Genomic DNA, 25705 nt, shown 5'->3' on the forward strand with positions numbered 1-25705 from the left:
CTGAGTCCTGCAAGATCAGCTCTGACTGTCTCTAGACTGTAAATGAAATCCATCCTGCTCCTATATCAAGATAGAGTGAATCCCTCTTCCCTCCTCTCCATGTCATGAATGAAGGCCAAGTTCACTTCCCTTTCCTGGGGATAATGCTTACCTGTGGCTCACCATCAGCCTGAGACTTTGCCTCCTGGTTAGTACAGAAGATAGTCAGGGACGATTCAGAATGCCTTTGACTGCCAGAAGTAGAAAACTCAGCTCATCTGCCACAAGCGCTGAGGTCATTTAATTATCTCACATAGCAGGGAGTCTGGAGGCAGGTGCTCCCAAGCTTGGTTCAGCTTCTCCACAATGTCATGTAGCTGAGGGACAATCTCTGCAATTCCCTCTACCTTTCACACATGGTCCCAGTATGTCAGCCGCAGCTCCGATATTACATCCTCACCCAGTGGTGTGCCTCTCAGGTTAGAAAGGGACAAACAGAAAAGGGGTCTTCTTCCGAGATGCTGCCTTATGTTAGGAGAGAAAATCTTCCTATGAAACCCCCAGCAGACTTCCCCTTATATCCAACAGAAATGGATCACATACCCACCCCTAGATCAGTTGGCAGCAGAGAAGGAAGGGGTTACAGTGACGCTGGAGGAACCAGCCATGATTCATCCCAAGGTTCTGGGAGGAGACCCACTTGAATACTGCTGTGTCAGATATAAGAACAAAAGTACGATTCTGTTAGCAAGGAAAAGACAGAGAGAGGTGGGAGTGGGTGGCAGCTGGTGAGGTTGGCAACCAGTAGGGTCTGCCACGGTGGCCCACGCAGTGAGGATCTACAGCTCTGCTGGAGGCGTAACATGCCAGCTGGGAACTGGAGCCTCTCGGGGCCGAGCCTCACGTCCGTACGGAATCAGATACACAGGTAGCAAAGACAAAACGGTGCCTCCAGCTCCTGAGTCTGAAAGAGATACGAGGCTCTCCAGAAGGCCAGACTCTGGAGCACATCAAGACATTTGTCCAAATGACAAGCTGCCAAGCTACAGTGGATTTGCTAAACTTGGGATGTGGCGCAGCTATGTGCCCTGAATGTTTTGCTGATTTAAATGGAAAAGCCACGGATGTGTGTCTTTGCTTTGTCCTTTCTCTTGTGGCCAGTTGATACATTAAATCATTGTTTGTAATGGATGCTTGCTCGGTGCATCTTTAGCAATTGGGATGAGGGAAGAAATGATGTCTAGACCTGGAACAGCTCCCATGTGCTGCCAGGGACCAGTTTCTGTGTCGGAAAATTCCCTTCGTATGTTTTCTTGCTGGTCAGTAAGCACTTAACATGAAAGTGCAGAGAAGCATTTTTCATCAGCAGTACTAGATGGGTGACAAGATTTTAATGCAAAACCTCCCAAAATACCAACAGAAACAGAACAAAGGGAAGGTCTTGCATTTCCTCCTGAGAACAGTTCCAAAGGCTGGTTCCAGGATGGGTTTGTGGAATGAGTGCCAATCCAGCCCTGTGTCTGGGATAGAGGCCAGGGAGCTGCTGGGAGGCCTGGAGGAACGGGGAGAGCTGCTTTTGAGTTATAGAGTCATTTGCAGACTCGCCTGAGCCCTAAACCAGCCAAATGCCACCTTCTCAGAGGCTGCTTCTTGCATTTCTGTCTGCTAGCCTTCCGGTTGTCCCAACATTATGATCAAATGTTTATTAAACATCTGAATGCCAATATTTCATCCACATATTTTAAGAGGGATAGTGTGCTTTAAATATTTTCTGGATTCCTGTCTCCCCAGTCCATTTGTTAGCACAAATGCCTACAGTCCTCATACTGAGGAGATGGAAGAGAATGAGCTCCCCTGTCTATAAACTGATAGTCAAGTCAGGTGTGTAGGCATCCTATATATAATGTAAAACAGCCATGTCATGAATCCGAGACTAAGTGTAATAAAGTAGGCAATGGGTGTGCCATGGGAATTCACAGTGGGAGGATCACTCAGATGAGAGCCCCTGGAAATGAGAGTCTTGATAAGGAAACCAGGAGAAAGTGGGGGTGAATTGGGATTGACAAAAAGAAGAGGGAAGGACTGGGTGCGGTGGCTCATGCCTGTAATCCCAGCACTTTGGGAGACCTAGGCGGGAGTTCAAGACCAGCCTGACCAACGTGGAGAAACCCTGTCTCTACTGAAAATACAAAGAAAATTAATTAGCTGGGCATGGTGGTGCCTGCCTGTAATCTCAGCTACTGGGATACTGAGGTGGGAGAATCTCTTGAACCTGGGAGGCGGAGGTTGCGGTAAGCCGAGATCGCACCATTGCGCTCCAGCCTGGGCAACAAGAGTGAAACTTCATCTCAAAAAATAATAATAAATAGATAAATAATAATTTTTTTAAAAAAGAAGAGGAAAGGAGATAGCAGAGAGAAGGAACAGCAGGAGCAAAAGTGTCAAGGTGGTGCTGTGTCCCAGTACAGCCTACAAAGACTGATTGGAGGCAGAAATGGGATCGGGACTGGCAAAGGAAGCCATTCAGCTTGGCTGGAAGCAAAGTGGCTCTGTTGACATCAGATAGGAAAGGTGGGACCTGCGACACCTGCACAAGCAGTTTCCATTACTGTAATGAGAAGCAGGGAACCACCAAGTTCCTTGAGGAAATGTGGCTGGTAATAGGACAAACGGATGGTCCTGAAAAGTCACCCTGGATGCTGATTATTGCTTCTCTATTTTATCTATCTATCTATCTATCTATCTATCTATCTATCTATTTATATTTTGAGACACAGTCTCAGTCTGTCACCCAGGCTGGAGTGCAGTGGCACGATCTCAGCTCACTGCAACCTCCACTTCCTAAGTTCGAGCAATTCTTCTGCTTCAGCCTCCTTAGGAGCTGGGATCCCAGGCATGCACCACTATGCCCGGCTAATTTTTGTATTTCTAGTAGAGACGGGGTTTCACCATGTTGGCCAGGCTAGTGTGGGACTCCTGACCTCAAGTGATCCTCCCATCTCAGCCTCCCAAAGTGCTGGGATGACAGGCGTGAGCCATTGCGTCTGGTGTTGTTATCCCAGGAGTAGAGAACGTAGCCCGCTCTGTGCCACAGAAAATTGAATGTAGCTATTGTTGAGTTGTAATGTGAGGTTCTGCAGAAAATTCAGAGCTCAAACTACAGCACTGCAGAAATATTTTTGGCTTCAGTACGATTTGCTGCTTTATTTTGAGTAAAATTGTGCCCCTGTGTGCTTTTATGCAAATGTTATTTTTCTCTGTATAGTTTATATTAGTTTATTAACCTGTAATCAAAATTAAAAATTTTTTTTCCTCACAGTTTTGCTCATTTGGGAGTCGCCTCATGGGACGAGGGTACTATGTGTTTGACAGAAGATGGGATCGTTTTCGATTCGCACTAAACTCCATGGTAGAAAAACACCTGAATTCACAGATGTGGAAGTAAGTGAGCAGCTTTTGTGCAATATAAGATCTGAGCTGCCCCACAGTTACCTGAAACCTAACTTTCTATATAAATGTCAGTGGTTAACTTTTCATAGAACGAAATCATTCTGAAATCAGGATGCTTGATTAATTCTTAAATGCCAGCTCTTCTTAATGGTTTGCCTGAAGGTTTTGAGAAACAACGAATGATGTGTTACATGCTTTGTCTTTTTCGGAGACCATTTTTGTGTTGGTAATCTAAATGAGAAGGATATTAGATATTGTTTGTTTACCTGTGTTAAAGGGCCTTTTCATTGCTCCTAGAGAATCTAAGGATATTAACAACATGCTTCTGGCTGATTATGGTGGTTCATGCCTATAATCCCAGTGCTTTGGGAGTCCGAGGCAAGAGGATCACTTGAGGCCAGGAGTTCAAGACCAGCCTTGGCAACATTGCAAGACCTCATCTCTACAAAAAATAATTTTTAAAAATTAGCTGGGTGTGGTGACAAACACGTATAATCCTAGCTACTTGGAAGGCCTGGGGTGGGAGAATCGCTTCAGCCCAAGAGTTCAAGGTCACCGCTATGGTTGTACCACTGCACTTAGCCTGGGCAACAGAGCAAGACCCTCTCTCTTAAAAAAAGGAAAAAAGGCCGGGCGTGGTGGCTCATGCCTGTAATCCAAACACTTTGGAGGCCAAGATGGGCAGATCACCTGAGGTCGAGAGTTCAAGACCAGCCTGACCAACATGGTGAAACCCCATTTAAAAGAAAAAAAAAAATTTTTATATTTTTTTAAAAAAGAACATGCTTCTGTTTGTAATGTTAATGCTACAATATCAAAACTAAAGATTTCAGCCAGGCTTGGTGGTTCACGCCTGTAATCCCAGCACTTTGGGAGACTGAGGCAGGTGGATCACCTGAGGTCAGAGTTCAAGACCAGCCTGGCCAACATGGTTAAACACTGTCTCTACTAAAAATACAAAAGTTAGCTGGTGGTGCACACCTGTAATCCCAGCTACTCAGGAGACTGAGGCAGGAGAATCTCTTGAACTCAGGAGGAGGAATTTAAGCACTCCACCCTGGGTGACAGAGCGAGACTCCGTTTAAAAAAAAGAAATTAAAGATTTCATAGAGGTGTGGACCAATTTCTAATTGTTTGCTGTCCCGCAAAAGCATCTGTACACCTGCCAACAGGGCAGATCCTAAGCAATGCTACAAAGTTGGTTAAGTTTGTCTTTGGCCCTTCCTGTCTCCCTAGGACCGCCCCCCGCCTCACTTGTACTTCTCTACCCTGAACTCTAACTTAGGTTCCCTTTCTCTTAAGTTCCCTTATTATCCACTTCCCAGTGTACTTACATCTTAATAAGGGATTCATAAACGGGGAAGAAGCCTTAATCTGAAAGAATGCTATTGGGAAGAAATAATAGGCCTAGACCCTCTCAAACCACAGCACGTAAGTGGCTACCATTTTGGCCACTTGATAATGTAAGGGCAGCCCACTGGGCATCCCCATCCCCCACTCCTACAATGAAGAGCTCTCAATATATCATCGTCCATTGGAGTCATGGGTCATGTAAATCTGGGCCTAGATAGTCCAGGAAGGACAACAGCTGAGGCCCCCCACCTGCCCACTGAGGCCCAGTAGAGTGAAGGAAGGCATTCATAAGAAACGGGAGGGAATAGAAGTCAAAATTTACCCCTCTCCCAGGTTTCCTCCTCTCCCCCAGGCAGCTACGACACCTCAGGCCCCTTTCTGGAAGCCTAAAGAGCTTCCAGACCTGAACTTATAGGAGAAGTGAGCCCCATTTGTATCTGCATTGAGCTCTCATGCCAGACTCAGGACTAAATATTAATATTTACTATAAGGTAGGTAAGGGCCACAAGAGAAGCTTATCATTTCTTCCCATATAAGTGACTGCCCAGTGTGTCTAAAGGGCACCCTTGATATTTACATGTATCCATTCCAAACAACAAATTGGTGCTGCACGTGAGGTGACCATGCTCTCAGTTACTTGGTGATTGAGCCTCTGTGCTTGTTCCCCAAGACGGCAGCCAGCCCTGGTGATCCTCAAAGCTCTTTGCTCCCTGTGTTATGGAAGTATCAATCCCGGACACGTGGAAGGAATGTGTTGATCTGTATTTCACTCCCTGCTGTCCTGTCAGCTCAAGCTCCATATTCCTTTCCTCCTCAGGCACAGAAGCCCGAGCCACAGGGCATCAGGTCCCTCCCCCCTGTTCAGGACTTGCCTAACCAATCTGCTGTCACTGAGCAACATTGGGGCTGCCTGGGTGTCAACTCTGGAGAGCGTAGCACCCCGCTACCCTCTCAACCTCGCTGCCCAAACCCCAGGCCCAGGCGGGCCCGAACCTGGAGGGATGGCAGCCGATGGGGGCGTGGAAGACATTAGGAAGAAAAGGAACGGCCAAGACTCTTTTTTCTTTAACAAGCATTTAACTCTGCATCAGGAGCCGCCAACACAGTATTCTCTTTCAGCCAGGTCAGCATCTGGACCTCCACGCCACCTGGCAGGGGAGGATGGGCACTGTCAGTAATTTATTCGCATCTGTGGGCTTTAGTATGGGACTTCCCTGGGCCAGTGTGCAAAGCTTAAACCAGAGCACAGCCCAGCAAAGCTGAAATCCCCTGCCGTTTGGCACCTAGAGAAACACATAAACTGTTTAGCCTTGGAGGGGGAGGGACTCCTGGGGACAGGGAGCTGCCACATGCCCCTCGCCCTGTTTCCCCCACCCTGTCTCCCCTCCCACCCCTGCCATCCACATGTGATTAGTGAGGCAAGAAAAGGATAGAAAGTGTGCCATAAAAGAGCTCCCATCCCAGTCCTGAGTGCCAGCCAGGTGAGATTTAGGACTCAGCTCTGCTAGTCAGCATGAGTTGAAGTGTAAATTTATACTATTTAATTGGAAAATTATAAATAGAGACATTAAAAATGGATCCCATTCACAGTCATTGATTGGGATCCTCTCTAAATGAGCCATCTGGTATTTGTAAATAACTTTTTATTACAAGTAACTGCCAAACCTCTGCCCACATGTATTTCTATCTATACTTTAGTGGGTAAGCAAACTTGAAGTCAAGGAAAGATGGAGTGGGTTGCTTATAGTACCACAGAAGGCAACAAAAGCAGCAGGAAAGTTGGGAGGCACCTCCCCCTCTAAGAAACATTCCCCGCCCCTGCTAGGAAGGGGTTGTGCGGTGCCATACAGTTCTAAGGACGTGTGTAGACATTTCCAGTCTGTTCATATGGGAGTCCTTGCCCAGCATGCAGAGTCCCTAACAATTGGGTATGGTGCTGCTGAGAATCCACCTGCTCACCCATCCACCTGCCCATTCATCCATCCATTCATTCACTCATTCATTGCAACAAGTATTTGTGGGGCACCTTGCTGAGTGCCGACAGATCTCTTACCTTCTTTAGGCTTGAGAGAAAGTAAATTCTCAACACCATCGTGGCCACTGTGAGTTTGGCAACATTTTTCTCTTATATTTGATCTCTTTGGTCTGACATTTTCAAGGACAAGGATTCCTCTGGATTCCACCCTAATGATAGATGCCACAGGCTCTACCAAAGTGCAGACCAAAAGCAGAATCTTCAGAGAGAGAAATGCTAGGAGAAACGTTTATCTCTCAGCAGTTCCTCTTTCCAGAGTTCCCTGGCACCTGGTCCTGATGCTACAGCTGCGAGAGTGGCCTCCAAAGAAGAAAAGGGCGGTGTGAGGCCCTGTCTGGCATGTGTTCTAGCCCACTGGGTCACAGGCTCTGGACCTGCTCACCTTCATGTGCTGCTTTCAAAGAAGGAAAGCTAGTTCCTAATTGCTAGTAAGCCCCAGCTACGGTGAAAATGATTTCCCAGGGAGACCGGGAGAAGGAGGAAGGTGAGAAACAGGAAAGGACCAGCTTGAGCACATTTACCTGGCTCCCGAGGGCCTTGTGCTTTCCTGCAAAATCTTGTCCCTGTGACTACTGTGCCTCCTCCCGGTCTCCAGAGTAGCAGCAGCATCAGCGCCCCAGGCTGTAGAATGAAGGAGGAGTCACTCCTAGCGCAAGGGAGTTAGCAGGGAGGCCCCAAGAGTAAGCCACAGCCTAGTGCTGGCCTTGGCTCCTGGGAGTTTGCTCTGAGGCACCCCCCCAAGCTCCAAGAAGACCAGAGAAGGAAACAGTGGGTTTCCCCTCCCCTCCTGTCTTTCTCCTCCTACTGACATCCTACATTTATCTTCGGAACAAACTAGAAATCCCTGATCCCCTTCTCTGGACACATGAGGGTCCCACACTCACCTTTTCCTAACACAGGACAGGAAGACCTGCTAAAGGTCAGCAGCTGCACCCCTGACAGTTCCTGTGAGTGAGAGCTAAGGTAGGGTGGGCTGAATAGGAAAAAACAAAGCTAGTTTGGGAATGGGCAACTTGTCATCTCACCATTCCCAAACCCCTAACCCTTCACACCCAGCCACCAGGAGCCGGCAGCCACAAGTCAATATGGAAATGACTCTCTGCTGAGGGAACCAGAGGCTGCAGACGGCAAAGGCAGGAGGATGCTGGCCCTGGAGAGGACCATTCTCCAACTGCCTCCAGCCCAGAGCAGGTTGGGGAAGCCCTGAGAGTCCCTGGGCAGAAGCTGGAGTGGGTGGAGCGGGGAAGCTCCGGCCCCCGTATCCAGGTAGCAAAGCCCTATCCTCACATTTCTTACCTGCCACCAGGACCTACATGTGAGATGATCACTTCTCATTTAAAAACCACCTTCATTGCTGCCGAAAAAAAAAATAGAGGGGTGGGTTGAGAGAGGAGAAGACTGGGGAAATTTCTATTCTAAATAACATTGACCTTTTATTCATGAACCAAAATCAGGCCTTCTCCAGTAGCCAAGCCTGGGGAAAAGGATCTGAAAGGCTGAGTGTGATGCAAATTAGGTTGCTGGATGTTGCAATGGGGGGTGCCATAAGGAGGGGCCATGCTTCAGAGTCTCCCATCTTTCAAGGCTTCATTCTTCATAGTCTGGTTCTGCCGGGGTGTCCTCTGTAGCCCTGATGCTCAAGCGTCATCTAGCCTCCCGAGCAATGCCAACCCCATGTCTCACTGACTGTCTTTCACTCTTCTCTCGTGTTTAGGAAGATCCCTCCTGCGGCAGATAGCCCCCTGCCCTCGCCGGCAGCCCACATCACCACCCCCGTTCCAGCATCCGTTTTGCAGCCTTTCAGCAACCCCAGTGCTGTGTATCTTCCTTCAGCTCCCATCAGCTCGAGGCTCACCTCTTCTTACATAATGACATCAGCCATGCTCTCAAACGCAGCTTTCGTGACATCGCCGGACCCGAGCGCCCTCATGTCCCACACCACAGCTTTCCCTCATGTGGCCGCAACCCTCAGCATCATGGACTCAACCTTCAAGGCCCCATCCGCCGTGTCCCCGATACCAGCCGTCATCCCTTCCCCATCCCACAAGCCATCCAAAACCAAAACCAGCAAATCCTCAAAAGTCAAAGACCTGTCCGCCCGTAGCGACGAGTCTCCAAGTAACAAAAAGAGGAAGCCGCAGTCTTCGCCTTCCTCCTCCTCCTCCTCCTCCTCCTCCTCATCCTTGCAGACATCCCTCTCGTCTCCACTGTCAGGGCCTCACAAAAAGAACTGTGTTTTGAATGCCAGTTCTGCTTTGAACTCCTATCAGGCGGCCTCTCCCTATAACAGTCTGTCTGTGCACAACTCAAACAATGGGGTGAGCCCACTCAGTGCCAAACTGGAGCCCTCAGGACGGACCTCGCTGCCCGGCGGCCCCGCGGACATAGTGAGACAGGTGGGCGCGGTGGGAGGCAGCAGTGACTCCTGTCCCCTCTCTGTGCCCTCCCTTGCGCTCCACGCGGGGGACCTCTCTCTGGCCTCACACAATGCTGTGTCTTCTCTGCCCCTCTCTTTTGACAAATCAGAAGGAAAAAAGCGTAAGAACTCAAGTTCTAGTAGCAAAGCCTGTAAAATCACTAAAATGCCTGGTATGAATAGCGTTCACAAAAAGAACCCGCCCAGCCTTCTCGCACCGGTGCCCGATCCCGTTAACAGCACCTCCTCTCGGCAGGTAAGGGACCTCCTGGCACCGCCTTCACCGGCTCTGGGGGGCAGGGGGAGCTGGGCAGCGCCCCTGCTTAGCCGGGCGGCTCCGACAGGTAACGCAAGCTTGACTCCTTTCCTCGTTCTCCCCGAGGGCAGTTTTCACCCTCTGCTTTGAGAGCACTTTATTGAACAAGTACTTGATACCACGCTCACTATGTACTAGGCGCTGTTCTCAGCACTTTACAGGTATTACCTCACCGAGTCCTCATGACACCCCAGTGCAGTGGGTGCAGTGAGCACTGTACAGATGAGGAAACCGGGGCATAGAGAGATTCTGAGTTCCCTGCTCCACATTGGTCAGTTTTATGTTTTGAGGTTCTGGGGACGTTGTCATTAAAGAGTTCTGTTGCTAAGAAGCTTGATCTGATCTGTTGGAACCCCTTAGGAAGAGCTTGAGGCCCAGGCAGGTTAGATGACCCAGGGTCTCACCTGGGAGTGGAAGAGCCTGTGCCCAGCTCCCAGGTGACTGTCCTTCCCCCTTTTCTAGGCTGCCTCGACCCCCACGTCCTCCTCATAGAACTCATTCCTTCCTAAAGGAAAACTGCAACTCCCACCAGCTGGCAGAGAAGTGTTCAATGCCATAGTACAAATAGGAGTGTGTATGGTGAGGAAGCTGAGAGAGTGCGGCGCGGTCTGAGAAGAACACATGTTTCTTTCCCCTGAGCTTTGCTCTCATCCCTGAGTCTAGTCCTTCTGCTCCGGCTGGGGAGGCTACTTAGGAAAGCCCACCACCACCACCACCCCAGCCCAGTCTCTGGGGCCGGTCGGGCAGAGATGAGGGAGCGGACATCGGGATGGGATTCTCTGCAGAGCCGGGTCTGGCGAGAGGACTGGCCGACCTGCCCCGGAGCCTAGACCCATCAGGGCAGTGTGTCCAGAGACCATTATACAGAATCAAGGGAACCAGACCCCAAGCCCAGCCCCATCTAGGGTTGAGGACTTTGGAGCAATGGGAGGCAGTTGTTAAAAGATGTTTTAATGTTTTATGTCACCGCTTATGAGACTTGTTATAACCTCATGAAGAGCACAGCCTGAGGGGGATTCACAAATCACAAACACATAAGAAACAGCAAGTTTGGAACCCAAGGGCCAGACAAGCTGCAAACTAAGGCCAAGGTGAGAGGAGGGGGCGACACAGGTCCCCTCGCTCGAGCAGAGGGCACTGTTCTGACTCCCCATGGCCAGGGGTGTGGGGGAGGGGGCCTGGCGCCCACAGGGCTGTCCCTGGAGGCTAACTTGCTGCTCCTCAGCCTGGAGGCTAAGCCACCGCCAGGACCCAGGACGGAGAGCAGAGCCAGGATACATCTCAAGCTTAAACATGTACACGACTCCCCTGGTGGGGCTTGTGAACATGCATATTCTTAGTCAGCAGGCCCGGGTAGGGGCCTAGGAGTCTGCATTTCTAGCAGCCTCCCAGGCCACAGCTTGAACAGCAAGGCCGTGGTATCTCACTCATTTTAGAGACAGTCCTAGCAGCTAGCACGAAGGTGATGGGCTCTGTTCCAAGCACTTCAGGTGTATATGATTACTTGCTGTTACTCCTCTTTTACAGATGAGTGAACCAAGCCAAGGTACAGGAAGGTTAAGCAAGGCACCCAAGCCACACAGCAAGGCAATAGCAGGGCTGGGATTGAAACCCAGGCATTTGGCTCTGCAGTCCGGGCTCTTGGGCTCCATGCCATTCACAGAGTGCTCTGTGTTGAGTAGATGTGGCTCTGGTGATTCTTTGGTCTGAAGGACTATAGGAAATGCTTAGTAAATGCTGAGGCAGCCAGAAGCGGTGGTGAAAGGAGCTGCCAGATGCTCAGCAGGAGGGAATTTTTAAAAAACTGATGCATTTAACAGCTGCCTTGGGTCTGGTCAGCATTGGTTCCTAATGCAGGTGAAACCTCCGTGCTTGTCACCAGGGCATTAAGAAAAGGCTTTATCGGCCAGACATTGTGGCTCACGCCTATGATCCCAGCACTTTGGGAGGCTGAGGTGGGCAAATCACAAGGTTAGGAGTTCAAGACCAGCCTGGCCAATATGGTGAAACCCCGTCTGTATTAAAATTACAAAACTTAATAGTGATTTAAGGCAAACATCTTTACATAAAGGCAAGTTAATAGACAAGAGGAGCAGTTTTTAGGATCAAAGTACAAGCTGCCTTTGCAGACCAGACAGGAACAGGTTAGTGCCTGGCATCAGCTTCCCCAAGGACCGGGCTCCCTGTGGGCAGGACAGTCAGAGGAAAGGGAAGAGCACAGTGGCCACACCCACAGGCACAGCGTTCCTGCCCTCCCCTCCGTGTGAAGGAGAGGAGCGCCATCATGCTATTTTTCTAAAGAACAGTGGAGTGTGCGTTACATCTCCTATCCAGAAAAACTGGACCCAGCAAAAGATCCTGGTGTTTTATCTGCAGTTGGGCTGAGGGAGTCTGGGCTGGAAACAAGACGGGTTTGGGACTGAGGGTCAAAGGTGGATGAGCTATGTGACCCTTTGGCCACAGGTAGAAAAGCCCAGCCTCTGCCAAGTGAAGTGCTCCCAGGAGGGGCCAGGCTTCTCCCCAGATGCCTTCGTCCTCATCCCTCCCCCTTGCGGTCCGGCCAGCTAGGGAGCAGTATGAAGAGTTCCCCACCATTCCACTTTTCCTCTGGGAAGGAGAGGGCATCTCGAGGCACCCTCTGCAACATTATCGTTTTCTCTGCCTCTTACGATGGAAACACCAGTTCCGAGCCAGTGTGAGGGAATGAAGCACGTATTGTGCAGCCCTTCTTTCCCCTGGCAACATGTGGCATCGGCGGGCCCTCCCCAGGCTGGCTCTCATGTCTGAGTGGGGGCTTCACTGGTGTCTTTCAGGTTGGGAAAAATAGCAGCCTAGCTTTGTCACAATCCAGTCCTTCAAGTATATCCAGCCCAGGACACAGCCGACAGGTAAGTTACTGGGGTGCAAAAATCCATGTGGTCATCAGCAGAGCGGAGAGAATTTGGGCATTGGGGTCAGACCCTGATTCAAACCTCCTCTCCAGTTAAGAGCATGGCTACCTAGCTTCCAAAACTAGGCCTTCTAGTTATTAGCTGTGTGCCCTTGTGCAATTTACTTAACTTCTCTGTGCTTCCATTTCCTCCATCTATAAAGTGGGAATCATACTGGCCCCTACCTTCTATGGCTTTTGTGAGGATCAGCCTATTCATGTAAAGCATCTAGAAAATGCCTGGCACACAGTAAACCCACAAGTGTTAGCCATTATTATTACTAGCTGTATGAGCTTAGGCACATTACTTCTCTGAGTCTCAGTTTTTTCATTCATTAAAAGGCAAAATTGATGCCTCCCTCTTAAGTCTATTAGAAAATTAAAGGGACTTACCAGCCATGCATGGTGCCTCATACCTATAATCCCAGCAATTTGGGAGGCCAAGGTGGGAGGATGGTTTGAGCCCAGTGGTTTGAGACTAGTCTAAGCAACATGGCAAGACCCTGTCTCTATAAAAATTTTAAATAGCCAAGCTTAGTGGCACATGCCTGTAGTCCCAACTATTCAGGAGGCTGAGGCAGGAGAATCGCCTAAGTCTAGGAGGCTGAGGCTGCAGTGAGTTGTGATCACACCCTGCCCTCCAGCCCAGGCAACAAAGCGAGAATCTACCGCCAACAAAAAAAAAAAAAAAAAAAAAAAAAGAGGAGGGGGGCCTTGCCCTTGGTGTCTGTCCATCAGCATTCTCTCAAAAGCCTCTGGCGAGCTGCAGCCACCATTCCTGAAGTGGTTTCATGGCAGCAGTACTCAGGGTAGGCTTAGTAGTTTTTATCAACGAGGTGTAAGGGTAGTGGACGTATACACCTGAGACAAACACTGTTCTCAGTAGAATGTGTGTATATGTGTCCTGGGGAGGACCAAGAAGGATTAGGAGGTGGGGTTTTGCCTCTTATACATGACTGGAAAATGTTGTACGTGTGCGCGTGCGTGTGTGTATAACTGTGTTGTTATGTTGCCTTAGATGTGCCGTGTGTTTGTAGACACCAAATAGCAAATTAGCAATGTGTTTGTCTGGGTTTTGCCCTTTGGGATCTTCCCACAAATCCTGGGTAGAGTTTGGGTGAAGATGATGAGGAAATAGCTTTTGTATCCCCGGGCCAGGATATAGTTTTGTATCTCCTCACCATTTTGAGCCCTTTCTGTGCCAGAACACCTGCAGCCCATCATGTGTGCTGGGGTGGGAAGGCGCATTTCCACTCAAGCCATCAGCCTCTGTTGATGGGGCGTCTTGTAGCAGTTGCGGTGTGTACATACAGACTGCAGTTCGCCCTCACCAAACACGGCCTGCATGTGCCCATAGGTCCAGGTACACCCGCTGGGAACCCAACATGCTGGCAGTCAGCCCTGACAAATATCATAATGGCCACCACTTGTTAAGTGTAGCACATAGCCTGCAGAGAGAGGGCTATGTGGTATGTCCTTCACACACACTACACACATTTACACCTTTTCACGACCCTGTGAGGGACAGGATGATTACAGATGCAGGTAGCTACGCTGAGAAGCTAAGTAACTTGAACGCAAAATCTCTCTCTCCAAAGCCGCTATGTTTAACCCAACACTAGACTCCTTAGATAATTCACTGTGTCATCTGTAGGTTATGTAGGAAGAGGTGAACTAATGGAGAACAAAAACAAAGGCATCAGTTATTCTGTCCACTCTCCTAAAGAGGACTCCCACGAATGTCCACGGCAACTGGCCTTGTGTTTTCCCCCACAGTGAGGACCTCTGTGACTGCCTTACACGCAGGGATCCATCACCTCATTTGCTATTCCAGCTGTCCTTTGCCGGATACGGGAGGTGGGATATGATCCTCTCTATTATAGGTGAAAAAACTGAGGCTCCATCCTTGAGTTCTCATGGGTAATCTCAACTGTATGGTTTTGAAACAGTGTTTCTTTTCTTTCCTAGAAGAACACAAACAGAACGGGCAGGATAAGGACTCTTCCATAACAAGACTATGAAGCCACTTCCACACCAATTCCAGGCCACCTAATCCCACCACAGGAGGCTATGAGGAGGGAGGGAGTGGGCTCGGGGGGAGAGTCTGTTTTCTGTGCACTCCCTGTGCCTCTGGCCTTTCTTCTTCTTTTTTAACTGACCAATTTTTAGTTTTGAAGAAAAAGAAAAAGGCAAAAGAACGTGAATTTGAGATTTACAGAAAACAGTTCCAGTGTTTTGTTTCTGTCGTCTTTCCTTTCATTTGCCATGTTTTTACATTCTTCCAAATTTGGGGTCACTCCCCCAGCTCCTGATGCTGCTACTGTACCATCCTTTTGCTCCAGCCATGAGAGCAGACATGACGGAATGTTGGTTCCAGGTTGGCATGCTCTGAAGCTCTTGAACTTTAGCACAGGCAGAGCCCTTTTTCTTCCCGTCCTCTCCTCCCGATCCCTTCCATTCCCACATCTGCCACTCTGTGGGTCCTTACTGGCCTTTGGGTCTCACAAGATCTCCTCAGGACTGCATACAGGGAGAGGGGGATTTATTGGGGAGGAACTGAGAGTGGAGAGCTGGAGGGTGGGTGGGGTTCTCTCATCCGGTTTCCATAGCTCACCATGGCTGGAGCCAAATGCTACAGGCAAGATTGAAAACAGTGGCCATTTAATGATGTGGTTTACCTAATACCACTGTCCAGCTGTGCAGCTCAGAAAGGATAAACCAGTCAGGGACAGGGACCAGAACAGGTCTGAAAAGGTGGCAGCAAGCAGAGCATGGTGGGTAGGGGATGATCCCTAAAAAAAAAAATTCTGGGGACTGTGGTGGTCTGAGCGGGTCAGGAATCTATAGAATCCCTTCCAGGAAGCAGTGTGCCAGTGCCCAAAGCAAGATGAGCCAGGAGGGAGAAATCCCAGGAAAAAGGTCGTGAGAACCCAGAAAGCCACTCCATGAGGAGGCACAGTGACCACAGCTGCTAAAGGTTCTCAGGCTGCCTTCCCGGGCTAGGAAGAGCCCTCCAGGGAGAGCTTCCACACAGGGCGTGTGTCAAACCTTTTGTGAGAATAAATAAGATCATTACCCATCCCCATGCCCTGGGCCACGGGGACCTGGTGAGACACCCTTGGGTCAGCTTGTGCTGTTTTAGAGACAGCCATCCCCAAGAAGGGATGATAAGGACAGCCACTGCTCTGTGAAGAAAGCCATTTGGAAGAGCCACGCTGGGGCCCACCAGCTATAGAACTATTCACACTGGAATTTTGAAAGAAACAGCAATACCACAAGCTCTAGTAGGGAATCATAATCAGGAAAGGAATTCACGACATAAAATAGGTGTTCTGTGCTATTAATCGTGTAACTTTGCATACAATATATGGCAGACATACTGGGAGGTTTTGCTTTATCCTTAAATCAGCAATGAATGCTAATTTCACAGCTGGGCAGAACCCTCATCCCCCACCCAGAAGTTTTCCTTTTCTTTCCCATTCCCCCAACCCAAAGATCAGACTACTGTTAAGCTTCACCACACAATTGGAATTGCAAAGACGGGAGGTAAATGGAGTGATTTGCATCAATGGAATTGCACTGACAGTGTTTCTTATAGGATTACTAAATTTTTTAATGTAACATGATTTTTTTTTAAAATCAGGAGTTAATATTAAGTACTAGGATATTAAGTTCAGATGATTTCATTTTTGTTTCTACAGTGTTAAAAGTGCACTTATATGCTGGTTTATTTACATCTTGGGAAAAGAGACTGCAAATTGAAGGGACGATTGTTACTTTTTCTTTTCAAAAAAAAAAAAGGTTAAGCAGATTTTAAGACTTATAAATGTTTAAGAAATTATAAACAAGGTTAGACCCTTTGAAAAAAAGTTGAGAAGATATTCTTAAAGTAAATTTTTATAGTGTTAATTTTGTAATAATTTATGTTTTACTATATTACAGAGCTAACTGACCAGAATAGTTTCAGAAACAATATGAAACTTAGGAAAGTTTAAGCAATGTTTATATTTTTAAAAGTTCTTTGAATTATGTTTTTATTGTACATTTCTTCAGACTGAAAAGTATGTACATATCTTTGTTATTTTTGCACAATTTTGTCTTGTTCGGTTTCAGAAGTCTGTTGTTTTTTATAATTTATTTTGAGTTGTAAAACTTGCAGGAGTCAAAACAAAACAAAACAAAATCTCCGCAACAAAATAACCCTCTGATTTATAAACTCTTATAGTCAAAGAGGGAAAACAAAGGTTGAGATTAAGTGGCTGCTTCTGAGAAATAATGTCTCAAGGACTAATGGAGCAATTCAATAGGTTTAGACGTTGTAGCTCTCTACATCTTGAATTGGAAGCTGAAATAAAGAGCCCCCCCCCCACCCCTACCTTCATCGAATGCTGCTTACTTTGTCAAAGACTGGCTGTGACCAAGATGAGGACATTTCTGAAAAACTGGGCAAAAAGGGAAAGCCCACGGTATTTCTTCCTTTGCAATCAACCACAGGTTTACTTTCTAATGATGTATTAGAAACTTGCAGCTTGAAAAATGGAATGCAAATAAAAGGTTCTCTTTGGGTTTGTCTTAGTGGAGTTAAACTGGAGCAGCCTATAAAGCATTTTTTAGGGTGATGTCCTCTGGGTCCTTCTGTTCTGCACACCCACTCAGTCTTCTCTCCCAGCCCCTTGACTGCACACATCCCTGTTTGCCTGAAGATCTCCTGACTTGTCGCCAGCCATAGAGGCTCGAAAGCTCTGGTTGTTAAGCATAAACGCAATGCATAGACCTGTCAGCCATAAAAAAAAAAAAAAAGAAAAGGAAAAAAAAAGCGACATGGATAACTTGTATGCCTTCTTTTGTATCAATGTACCAATTGTAAATAATGCTGATCAACCTTTGTAGAGAATAGTTTATACAGCATATTCTATTATTGCTGATTCTCAGTGAACTCTTGTTTTGAAAAGAAAAAAAGAAATTTTCTATTTACACCTTCTATTTTGCTATGCTGTCAGCCCATGGCACTTTAACAAAACTCTGTGGGTTTTACGTAGCTGGTCAGTCATGGGGTATATTAAATAACTGTTGTTGCACAGACAAGAATTTGCACCTGCTCATTTGTCCTTTCCTACTACCGATTTTAGAACCTTTTCCAGGAGAATTTTGAAGAAAGCATGTCCAATCATTCTAAACAAACGCCACACTTGTGGAGTGGGTTTCTTTTCTACGATCCATATTTTGTAACACTAAGTATTTTCCTTCTTCGCCCTGCACCTTTATGTATTAGCACTATCAGATAGAGTTCATTCCATGCCTGTGATATTGTAAGCAGAATAAATGTCTAAGGTAGGTGTAAATAGTAAATTCTATGGCTTACAGTTTTAAAAGGAAAGAACAAACATGTATCTATTGATACTGCTGTGGTTCCTCACCAGGCCTGGAAATATTCTCCAGTGAGCGATTGTATTTTTTTGTTGTTGTTTTGCTTTTTTTTTTTTTTTGTAACATGGCTTTGTAAATAAAATAATTTATATGTTTGTAAAACAACGTCTTCGGGTTTTCATAAAATTTAAATTTTTGGCATTTAGTTTTTCTTTGTGGGGAGTGAAGTTATTCTCACCGGAAGAGCCTTCCTGCTAGAACTACATGTGAGTCAGGGGATGAATAAGAAGAGAAGACGCTGGGCTCGCTCAGTGTGTATTTAGGGGGAACCCTCTCTGTGCCGACCCCCGAGCCAGGCGCTCTGTGCTCGGGAATGAGAAACAGGATCCCAGCTGCTTTCTGGAAGACAGTGGACTCATTCAGCGTGTATTTAGGGAGAACCCTCTCTGTGCCAGTCCCTGAGCCAGCGCTCTGTGCTCAGGAAAGAGAAACAGTATCCCAGCTGCTTTCTGCAAGCAACCCAATGAGGGGGAAAGCAAATAAATCCACACATGATCAGATGTGTAATTGCAGATTGTGGCAAACGCTATGGTGGAAAGAACTGAATCCTGCGAGAGAGAAAGTAACGGGAGACATTTAACATGGAGAAGGGGCGGCTGTCAGAAGTTCTCTTGGAAGAAGTGATCTGAAGGCAGAGATCACTTCTTGGAGCCTAAAGAGCATCCATTGTGGACAGAGCAGGGCCAGAGAGATGGACAGAGGGCAGGGACAAGGCCACGAAAGGCCTTTAGGGAGTTTGAGTTTTGTGACAGATTCAGTGGGAATCCTTGGAAGGGCTTTAAGGAGGGCCACGGTACTGTGATCTGTTAAAAGGACCCTCTGGCCACTGTGGTGAATCAGTGGGAAGCGATTACAAGAGACAAGGTGAGGAAAACATCAGTGTGATCGAAGGATGCTGACACTGGCTATAAAGAGAAGTGTGTGCCGGCCTGGGCAATAATGAGAGGCCCTGTCTCTTAAAAAAAAAAAAAAAAAATGCTGGCCAGGCGCGGTGGCTCACGCCTGTAATCCCAGCACTTTGGGAGGCCGAGGCGGGTGGATCATGAGGTCAAGAGATCGAGACAATCTTGGTCAACATGGTGAAACCCCGTCTCTACTAAAAATACAAAAAAATCAGCTGGGCATGGTGGCGCGTGCCTGTAATCCCAGCTACTCAGGAGGCTGAGGCAGGAGAATTGCCTGAACCCAGGAGGCGGAGGTTGCGGTGAGCCGAGATCGTGCCATTGCACTCCAGCCTGAGTAACAAGAGCGAAACTCCGTCTCAAAAAAAAAAAAAAAAAAGCCAAGCATGGTGGTGAGTACCTGTGATGCCTGTTATTTGGGGGCTCAGGAGGATCGCTTGAGCCCAGGAGGTAGGTGGCGTTACCAGTGGAAGGTATCCAAGTTACTGGTGGCAAATCCATACGGATTTGCAGCAACCTCAGTTCTTGCCTCTTCAGAAGAAAGAATTTGACTGGGGCATAAGGCAGAAGAAGAAATCAACACAAGTTTAAGAGCAGGAGTGAAAATTTATTAAAAAGCTTTAGAGAGCCAGGTGTGGTGGCTTACGCCTGTAATCCTAGCACTTTGGGAGGCCGAGGTGGGTGGATCACCTGAGGTCAGGAGTTCAAAACCAGCCTGGCCATCATGGTGAAACCCCATCTTTAAAAAAAAAAAAAAAAAAAAAAAGCTTTAGAGGCCAGGCACAGTGGCTCATGCCTGTAATCCTGACATTTCAGGAGGCCAAGTCCTGTGGATCACCTGAGGTCAGGAGCTTGAGATCAGCCGGCCAACATGGTGAAACCCCGTCTCTACTAAAAATACAAAAATGAACTGGGTGTGGTGGCGCATGCTTGTAATCCCAGCTACCTGGGAGGCAGAGGCTGAGGCAGGAGAATAGCTTGAATTCAGGAGGCAGAGGTTGCAGTAAGCGGAGATCATGTCACTTGCACTCCAGCCTGGGTGACAGAGCGAGTCCATCTCAAAAAAAAAAAAAAAGAAGAAAAAAGCTTTAGAGCAGTAAGGAAAGGAAAGAAAAGAAGGAAAGTGCAACTTGGAAAAGGAGCAAGTGGGCGACTTGAGAAACCAAATATGCAGCTTGACCTCTTGAGTTGGGGGTTTGATCCGTTGGGCTACTTCCAGGATCTTGCATTACTTCTCCCCACTCCTGAGATCTTATTAGGAAGTTGTTGATAGTTTCAGGTGTTTTCTATCTAGTACAAGACTGCTGGTCCCTGGCACCAGCTGTGACCAATTGTTACTTAAGAGAAACAGTTAACAACTGCCTGACCATCACCTGAGGGCCAACCAACACTCCTGCTGTCGGGGAGGGGGGCAGAGGGGAGCGGGCTGGGGAGCTCTTTCCTGCCCTGCTCATGCCTAAATAGCTACCCACTGTAACAAAGGGTCCAATGAGCCATGATCATACTGCTACAGCCTCAACTTCCTAGACGGAGTCTCACTCTGTCCCCTAGGCTGCAGTACGGTGGCACGATCCCAGCTCACTGCAACCTCCACCACCCAGGTTCAAGTGATCCTCCTGCTCAGCCTCCCAAGTAGCTGGGATTACAGGTGCGTGCCACCATGCCCGGCTAATTTTGTATTTTTAGTAGAGACAGGTTTTCGCTATGTTGGTCAGGCTGGTCTCAAACTCTCGACCTCTGGTGATCCGCCCACCTCGGCCTCCCAAAGTGCTGGGATTCCAAGCGTGAGCCAATATGCTTGGCCACAAAGTTTTTAAAAGAAATTTTGTTTCTTGAGAAGGGTTAAAAATAATAAAAGAAATTTTGTTTTGCATGTGTGTTTGCTCATAAACATCTCAGCTTCTGTGTCAAAAAGGTACACATGACTGCAGCTACTAGCAGCTCTAAGTTGGAGGCATCAGTTTGGGAATCTTGAGTGCAAACAGTCCCTGACTTACCATAGTTTGACTTAGACTTTACAATGGGATTATCAGCATGTAACCCCATCATAAGCTAGGGAGCACCTGTACATGGATGTTATTTATTGTCGTGATTACCTGAGTGAATGTAAAGGGAGAAGAAAAGAGAGGTTGGATAGAGGCAGAAAGTTGGCAGGGAACCCTAAAATGAAGCCCTCACAAAGAAAAGAGTGAGCCCAGCAGAAAATAGTTCCCTGGAAGCAAGGACTGTACATGTATCCAGGGAAGGAGCAGTCAGCTGAACCAAATGCTGCTGCAAAGTAGAAGACAGGGATGGCAGCGTGTCTGGGGCTTTGCAATGTGGTGGTCATTGGTGAATTATTAGTTTCCTAGGGCTATCATGACAAATGACCACAGTGTGCTGGTTTAAAGCAACATACATTTATTCTCCCACGGTTCTGGAGACCAGAAGTCCAAAATCAAGGTGTCCACAGTCTGCATTCCCTCCCAAGCCTCTAGCAGAGAATCCTTCCTGGACTCTTCCAGTTTCTGGTGACTGCTAGCAATCCTTGGCTTCCCAGATTAGAGGTACATCCCTCAAATCGGCTTCCATCTTCACATGGGCTTCTCCCCTGTTTCTCCTGCGTCTTCAATCTCCCACTGCCTTTCTTTCACCAGGACGCCTGTTGTTGAACCTAAGGCCCACCCTAAATCCTGGATGATCTCATCTGGAGATGCCTAACATCAGCAAATTCCGTTTTTCCAAGTAAGGTCACACTGGCAAGTTCTAGGGGTTAGGACATATATGTTGGGAGTCACTATTCAACACACGACAGTGGCCTCAGCGAAGCAGGTGTGACAGAGTAGGGGTTGGCATGAAGGGCAGATGGTGGGCAAAGCCAGACTGGAGAGGTTTGGAGGGTGCGTGAGAGCTAAGCCAGGGAATTCACTGTGCAGACAGACAAATCCTAAGGAGCTTAGATAGCACAAGGGAGGCTTTGGATTTTGTGTTTTTTTGTTTTGTTTTTCACGGGAGGAGACACCAGATTATAATCCATATGCTGGTAAGACTGAGGTAAATAGGAGAGGGAGAGGTTAAGAAAGCAGGGCCGGGCGCGGTGGCTCACGCCTGTAATCCCAGCACTTTGGGAGGCCGAGGCGGGTGGATCACGAGGTCAAGAGATCGAGACCATCCTGGTCAACATGGTGAAACCCCGTCTCTACTAAAAATACAAAAAATTAGCTGGGCACGGTGGCGCGTGCCTGTAATCCCAGCTACTCAGGAGGCTGAGGCAGGAGAATTGCCTGAACCCAGGAGCCTGAGGCAGGAGAATTGCCTGAACCCAGGAGGCGGAGGTTGCAGTGAGCCGAGATCGCGCCATTGCACTCCAGCCTGGGTAATAAGAGCGAAACTCCGTCTCAAAAAAAAAAAAAAAAAAGAAAGCAAGAGAAGGATGTTGGTATGGTTAGGCTTCGTGTCTTCACCCAAATCTCATCTTGATTTGTAATCTGCAGAATCTTCAGAATCCCCACGTTACGAGAAAGACCAGGTGAAGGTAATTGAATCATCGGGCAGTTTCCCCCACGTTGTTCTCGTGATAGTGAGTTCTCAGTTCTCACGAGATCTAATGATTTTATAAGGCGCTCTTCCCGCTTCGCTCCGCAGTTCACCTTCTTGCTGCTTTCTGAGGAGGGTGTTTTGTTTCCCTTTCATTTTCCACCGTGATTGTGAGTTTCCTGAAGCCTTCTCAGCCATGCTGAACTGTGAGTCAATTAAAGCTCTTTCTTTTATAAATTACCCAGACTCAGGTAGTTCTTTATAGCAGTATGAAAATAGAGTCTTACAGGGTAATTTAAAAGAGAGGTATTTGACTAAAGGTCCAAAAAATAAAAAAAAAGAAGTCCTCGAGATGGCAGGAGGGAGATACTGGCCTTTGTAGAAAGAGGGACACCTCAAAGGTAATGGGGAGGAAGTTAGCTTACAGATGGAGTGTTAGGAAGATGAGGGAATGCCCAGCTGATGGCTTCCATTTTCTCAGCGATCATGGGGCAAGGTGAATGAGAACATGGGAGAAGTTTGAGAAGAGTAAAGAAAGAATTAAGGGCCAGGCTTGGGCTTAGCGGTTTACACTGTAATCCTAGCACTTTGGGAGGCCAAGGTGGGTGGATTGCTTGAGTTCAAGAGTTAAAAACAGCAACATGGTGAAATCCTGTCGTTATTTAAATAAAAAAAAAAAGAAAGAAAGAAAAATTGGCTACACGTGGCGGTGGGCGCCCTGTAGTCCCAGCAGGAGGATTCTTTGAGTCCAAGAGTTGAAGGCAGCAGTGAGCTATGATCGTGCCGCTACACTCCAGCCTGGGCGACAGAGCGAGACCCTGTCTCAAAAAAAAAAAAAAAGAAAAGAAAAGAAAAAGTAGTTAAAGAACTAAACTACGAGATAGTGCTGAGAGCGCATTTGAGATTCATAATCTAAGATCCCAACATGGAGAAGATAATCGTGGAGAGTAGCTAGAGTCCCCTAAGAGCAGAGCAAGGCCACTCAAGCCAGAGCTGTCGGGCAAACTAAGGCAGATTTTTTTTTTGTCATTTTGCCTCAGTCACAAGTGAATTTTTTCACTGTGGTGCAGAACAGAAAACCAGAGGAAGCAGACGAAGCTTGACACATAGCGCATACTGAATACATGTTTGTAAAATGGTATTGCCCAGCATCACGAAACGGCAGTGTGGCACTTGCTGCACTCAGGACTTCTTTTGCCCACTGCTTTGCTGAGAGCCTTGTCTCCGGCTGGCGGTCCATCACTGTGCACTGGCCTGGGTAACATCAAGCTCCATTGTGAAAGGGGCCGATACATTCTGTTTTTTTCTAAAGCCAGGATTCTGCAAAGCCTCCTTCAAAACTACTCATAGGCCTGCAAAAACATGAGAAACTGGAAGTGATCTTAACTGTAGAACCCTCTTCTACAGGTGAGGAGATAGAGACAGCTTATTTTTGGTTTTGTGGAGGCTTTTCTTTTTGAGACAGTGTCTCACTCTGTTGCCCAGGCTGGCACAATCAGGGCTTACTGCAACCTGACCTCCCAAACTCAACTTATCCTCCAGCCTCAGCTCCCCCAATAGCTGGGACCACAGGTGCGTGCCACGACACCCAGCTAATCTTTTGTATTTTTAGTACAGATGGGGTTTCACCATGTTGCCTAGCCTGGTCTCAAACTCCTGTAATGGAGCAATCCACCCTTCTTGGCCTCACAAAGGGCTGGGATTATAGGTATAAGCCACCATGCCCAGCCAAGACTGTGATAGTTTAAATGAGGTACTGAGACCTCACAGCTGGCTGTTGGTCAAGCCTGATTGTTTTTGCAACCCAGTGCTCTTTCCATTGTACTTCATTTCCTCCTGTAGAAAGAAACTCTACCAGCAGGGTGCGGTGGCTCACACCTGTAATCCCAGCATTTTAGGAGGTCGAGATGGGTGGATCACCTGAGGTCAGGAATTAGAAACCAGCCTGGCCAACATGGCCAAACCCAGTCTCTGCTAAAAACACAAAAAGTAGCTAGGTTTTGGTGGCATAGGCCTGTAATCCCAGCTACTCTGGAGGCTGAGGCAGGAGAATCACTTGAATCTGGGAGGTGGAGGTTGCAGTGACCCAGGATCATGCCACTGCACTCCAGCCTGGGTGACAAAGCAAGACTCTTTCTCAAAAAAAAAAAATGTACCCACAGACTGTTCTTCCTATGCCACTGTGGGTATTTCCATATATGTGTTTTAAAATTCAATGTGTCAGCCAGGCACAGTGGCTCTTGCCTATAATCCCAGCACTTTGTGGGGCCAAGATGGGTGGATCACCTGAGGTCAGGAATTCAAGACCAGCCTGGCCAACATGATAAAAGGAGTCTCTTCTAAAAAAAACAAAAACTAGCAGGGCGTAATGGTGGGCACCTGTAATCCCAGCCTCTTGGGAGGCTGAGGCAGGAGAATCACTTGAATTCAGGAGGCAGAAGTTGCAGTGAGCTGAGATTGTACCACTGCACTCCAGCCTACTGGGCGACAGTGGGAGACTCTGTCTCAAAAACAAAAGTGTCCTCTAGTTGGTTTACTTCACCTTCTTTAATTTATTTTGCTTAAATATTTTTCTCCTTTTCAGTTTTTTCCATTAGGCAAGAATTACTTGCCTAATGGTTTATTTCTTGCTTTCTGATCTCATTGGGGCTATTCGAGAGCAGCAGGTTTTAAGTAACCATGTTTCTGAGCAAAGTTCCCAGGAATGTATTTTAATAAGTTTATTTTCTATTCATCACATCTTCATAAGCCATTCAACTAGAAAAGTAAATGAAAGAGATGCAAAGAAAGCTGAATGCCTCGAAAACCAAATCAATCCTATTCAAGCCTGAATCATTGCAGAATCACTGTGGGAAGCTTGCCAACAGCTTGGAGGTACTGCATTTATTGAGACAATTCAGAACTGGAATCTGATCTAAGGTCATTAACTTTGGGAAGGTTCTCCATTTTTAAAATGGTGGCACTTTTCTGGGTTTCCCCTTTAGCCGTCAAATACTTCAGTAAATTTGTAAAACAAACAGCATCATCACAAAAATGTTTGCTTCCTCTGCAACCTAAACAAGTACTGAGAAAGCTGCTATTAAAATAGGAGCTTGAGCCAGGTGTGGTGGCTCATGCCTCTAATCCCAGCACTTTGGGAGGCCAAGGCGGGTGGAACACGAGGTCAGGAGTTCGAGACCAGCCTGGGCAACATGGTGAAATATTGTGTCTACTAAGAATACAAAATTAGCCGAGTGTGGTGGTACATACCTGTAGTCCCAGCTACCCAGGAGGCTGAGGCAAGAAAATTGCTTGTACCTAGGAGGCAGAGGTTGCAGTGAGCCAAATTTGTGCCACTGCATTCCAGCCTGGGTGACAGAGCAAGACTCTATCTCAAAAATAA

General features: G+C 47.4%; 1 protein-coding gene across 17 annotated transcripts in view; it reads left to right on the plus strand.

Annotated features, from left to right (window-relative positions):
• The window catches only part of ATXN7L1 (ataxin 7 like 1), a 266971-nt gene extending 249929 nt beyond the window's left edge, over positions 1–17042 (plus strand). For 10 of the 17 annotated variants that reach the window (XR_010341980.1, XR_010341982.1, XR_010341983.1 and 7 more), the window contains 4 exons: positions 3299–3420; positions 5600–5905; positions 8532–10640; positions 12363–12437. Coding sequence is in view for 6 of the 17 variants with exons in the window: in XM_012456119.2 (XP_012311542.2) it covers positions 3299–3420; positions 5600–5905; positions 8532–9489; positions 12363–12437; positions 14447–14488 (1503 nt within the window). In the remaining 11 variants the exon portion in view is untranslated. Of the gene's footprint in view, positions 1–3298; positions 3421–5599; positions 5906–8531; positions 10641–12362; positions 12438–14446 lie in introns of those variants that run through there. The other 7 variants (XM_012456205.2, XM_012456258.2, XM_012456119.2 and 4 more) reach the window with 6 other exon arrangements.
• The last annotated feature ends 8663 nt before the right edge of the window (positions 17043–25705 follow it).

This window comes from Aotus nancymaae, unplaced genomic scaffold, assembly GCF_030222135.1.
Source record: "Aotus nancymaae isolate 86718 unplaced genomic scaffold, 86718_ANA_hifiasm-v0.15.2.pri h1tg000002l, whole genome shotgun sequence".
Lineage (NCBI taxonomy): Eukaryota > Metazoa > Chordata > Mammalia > Primates > Aotidae > Aotus > Aotus nancymaae.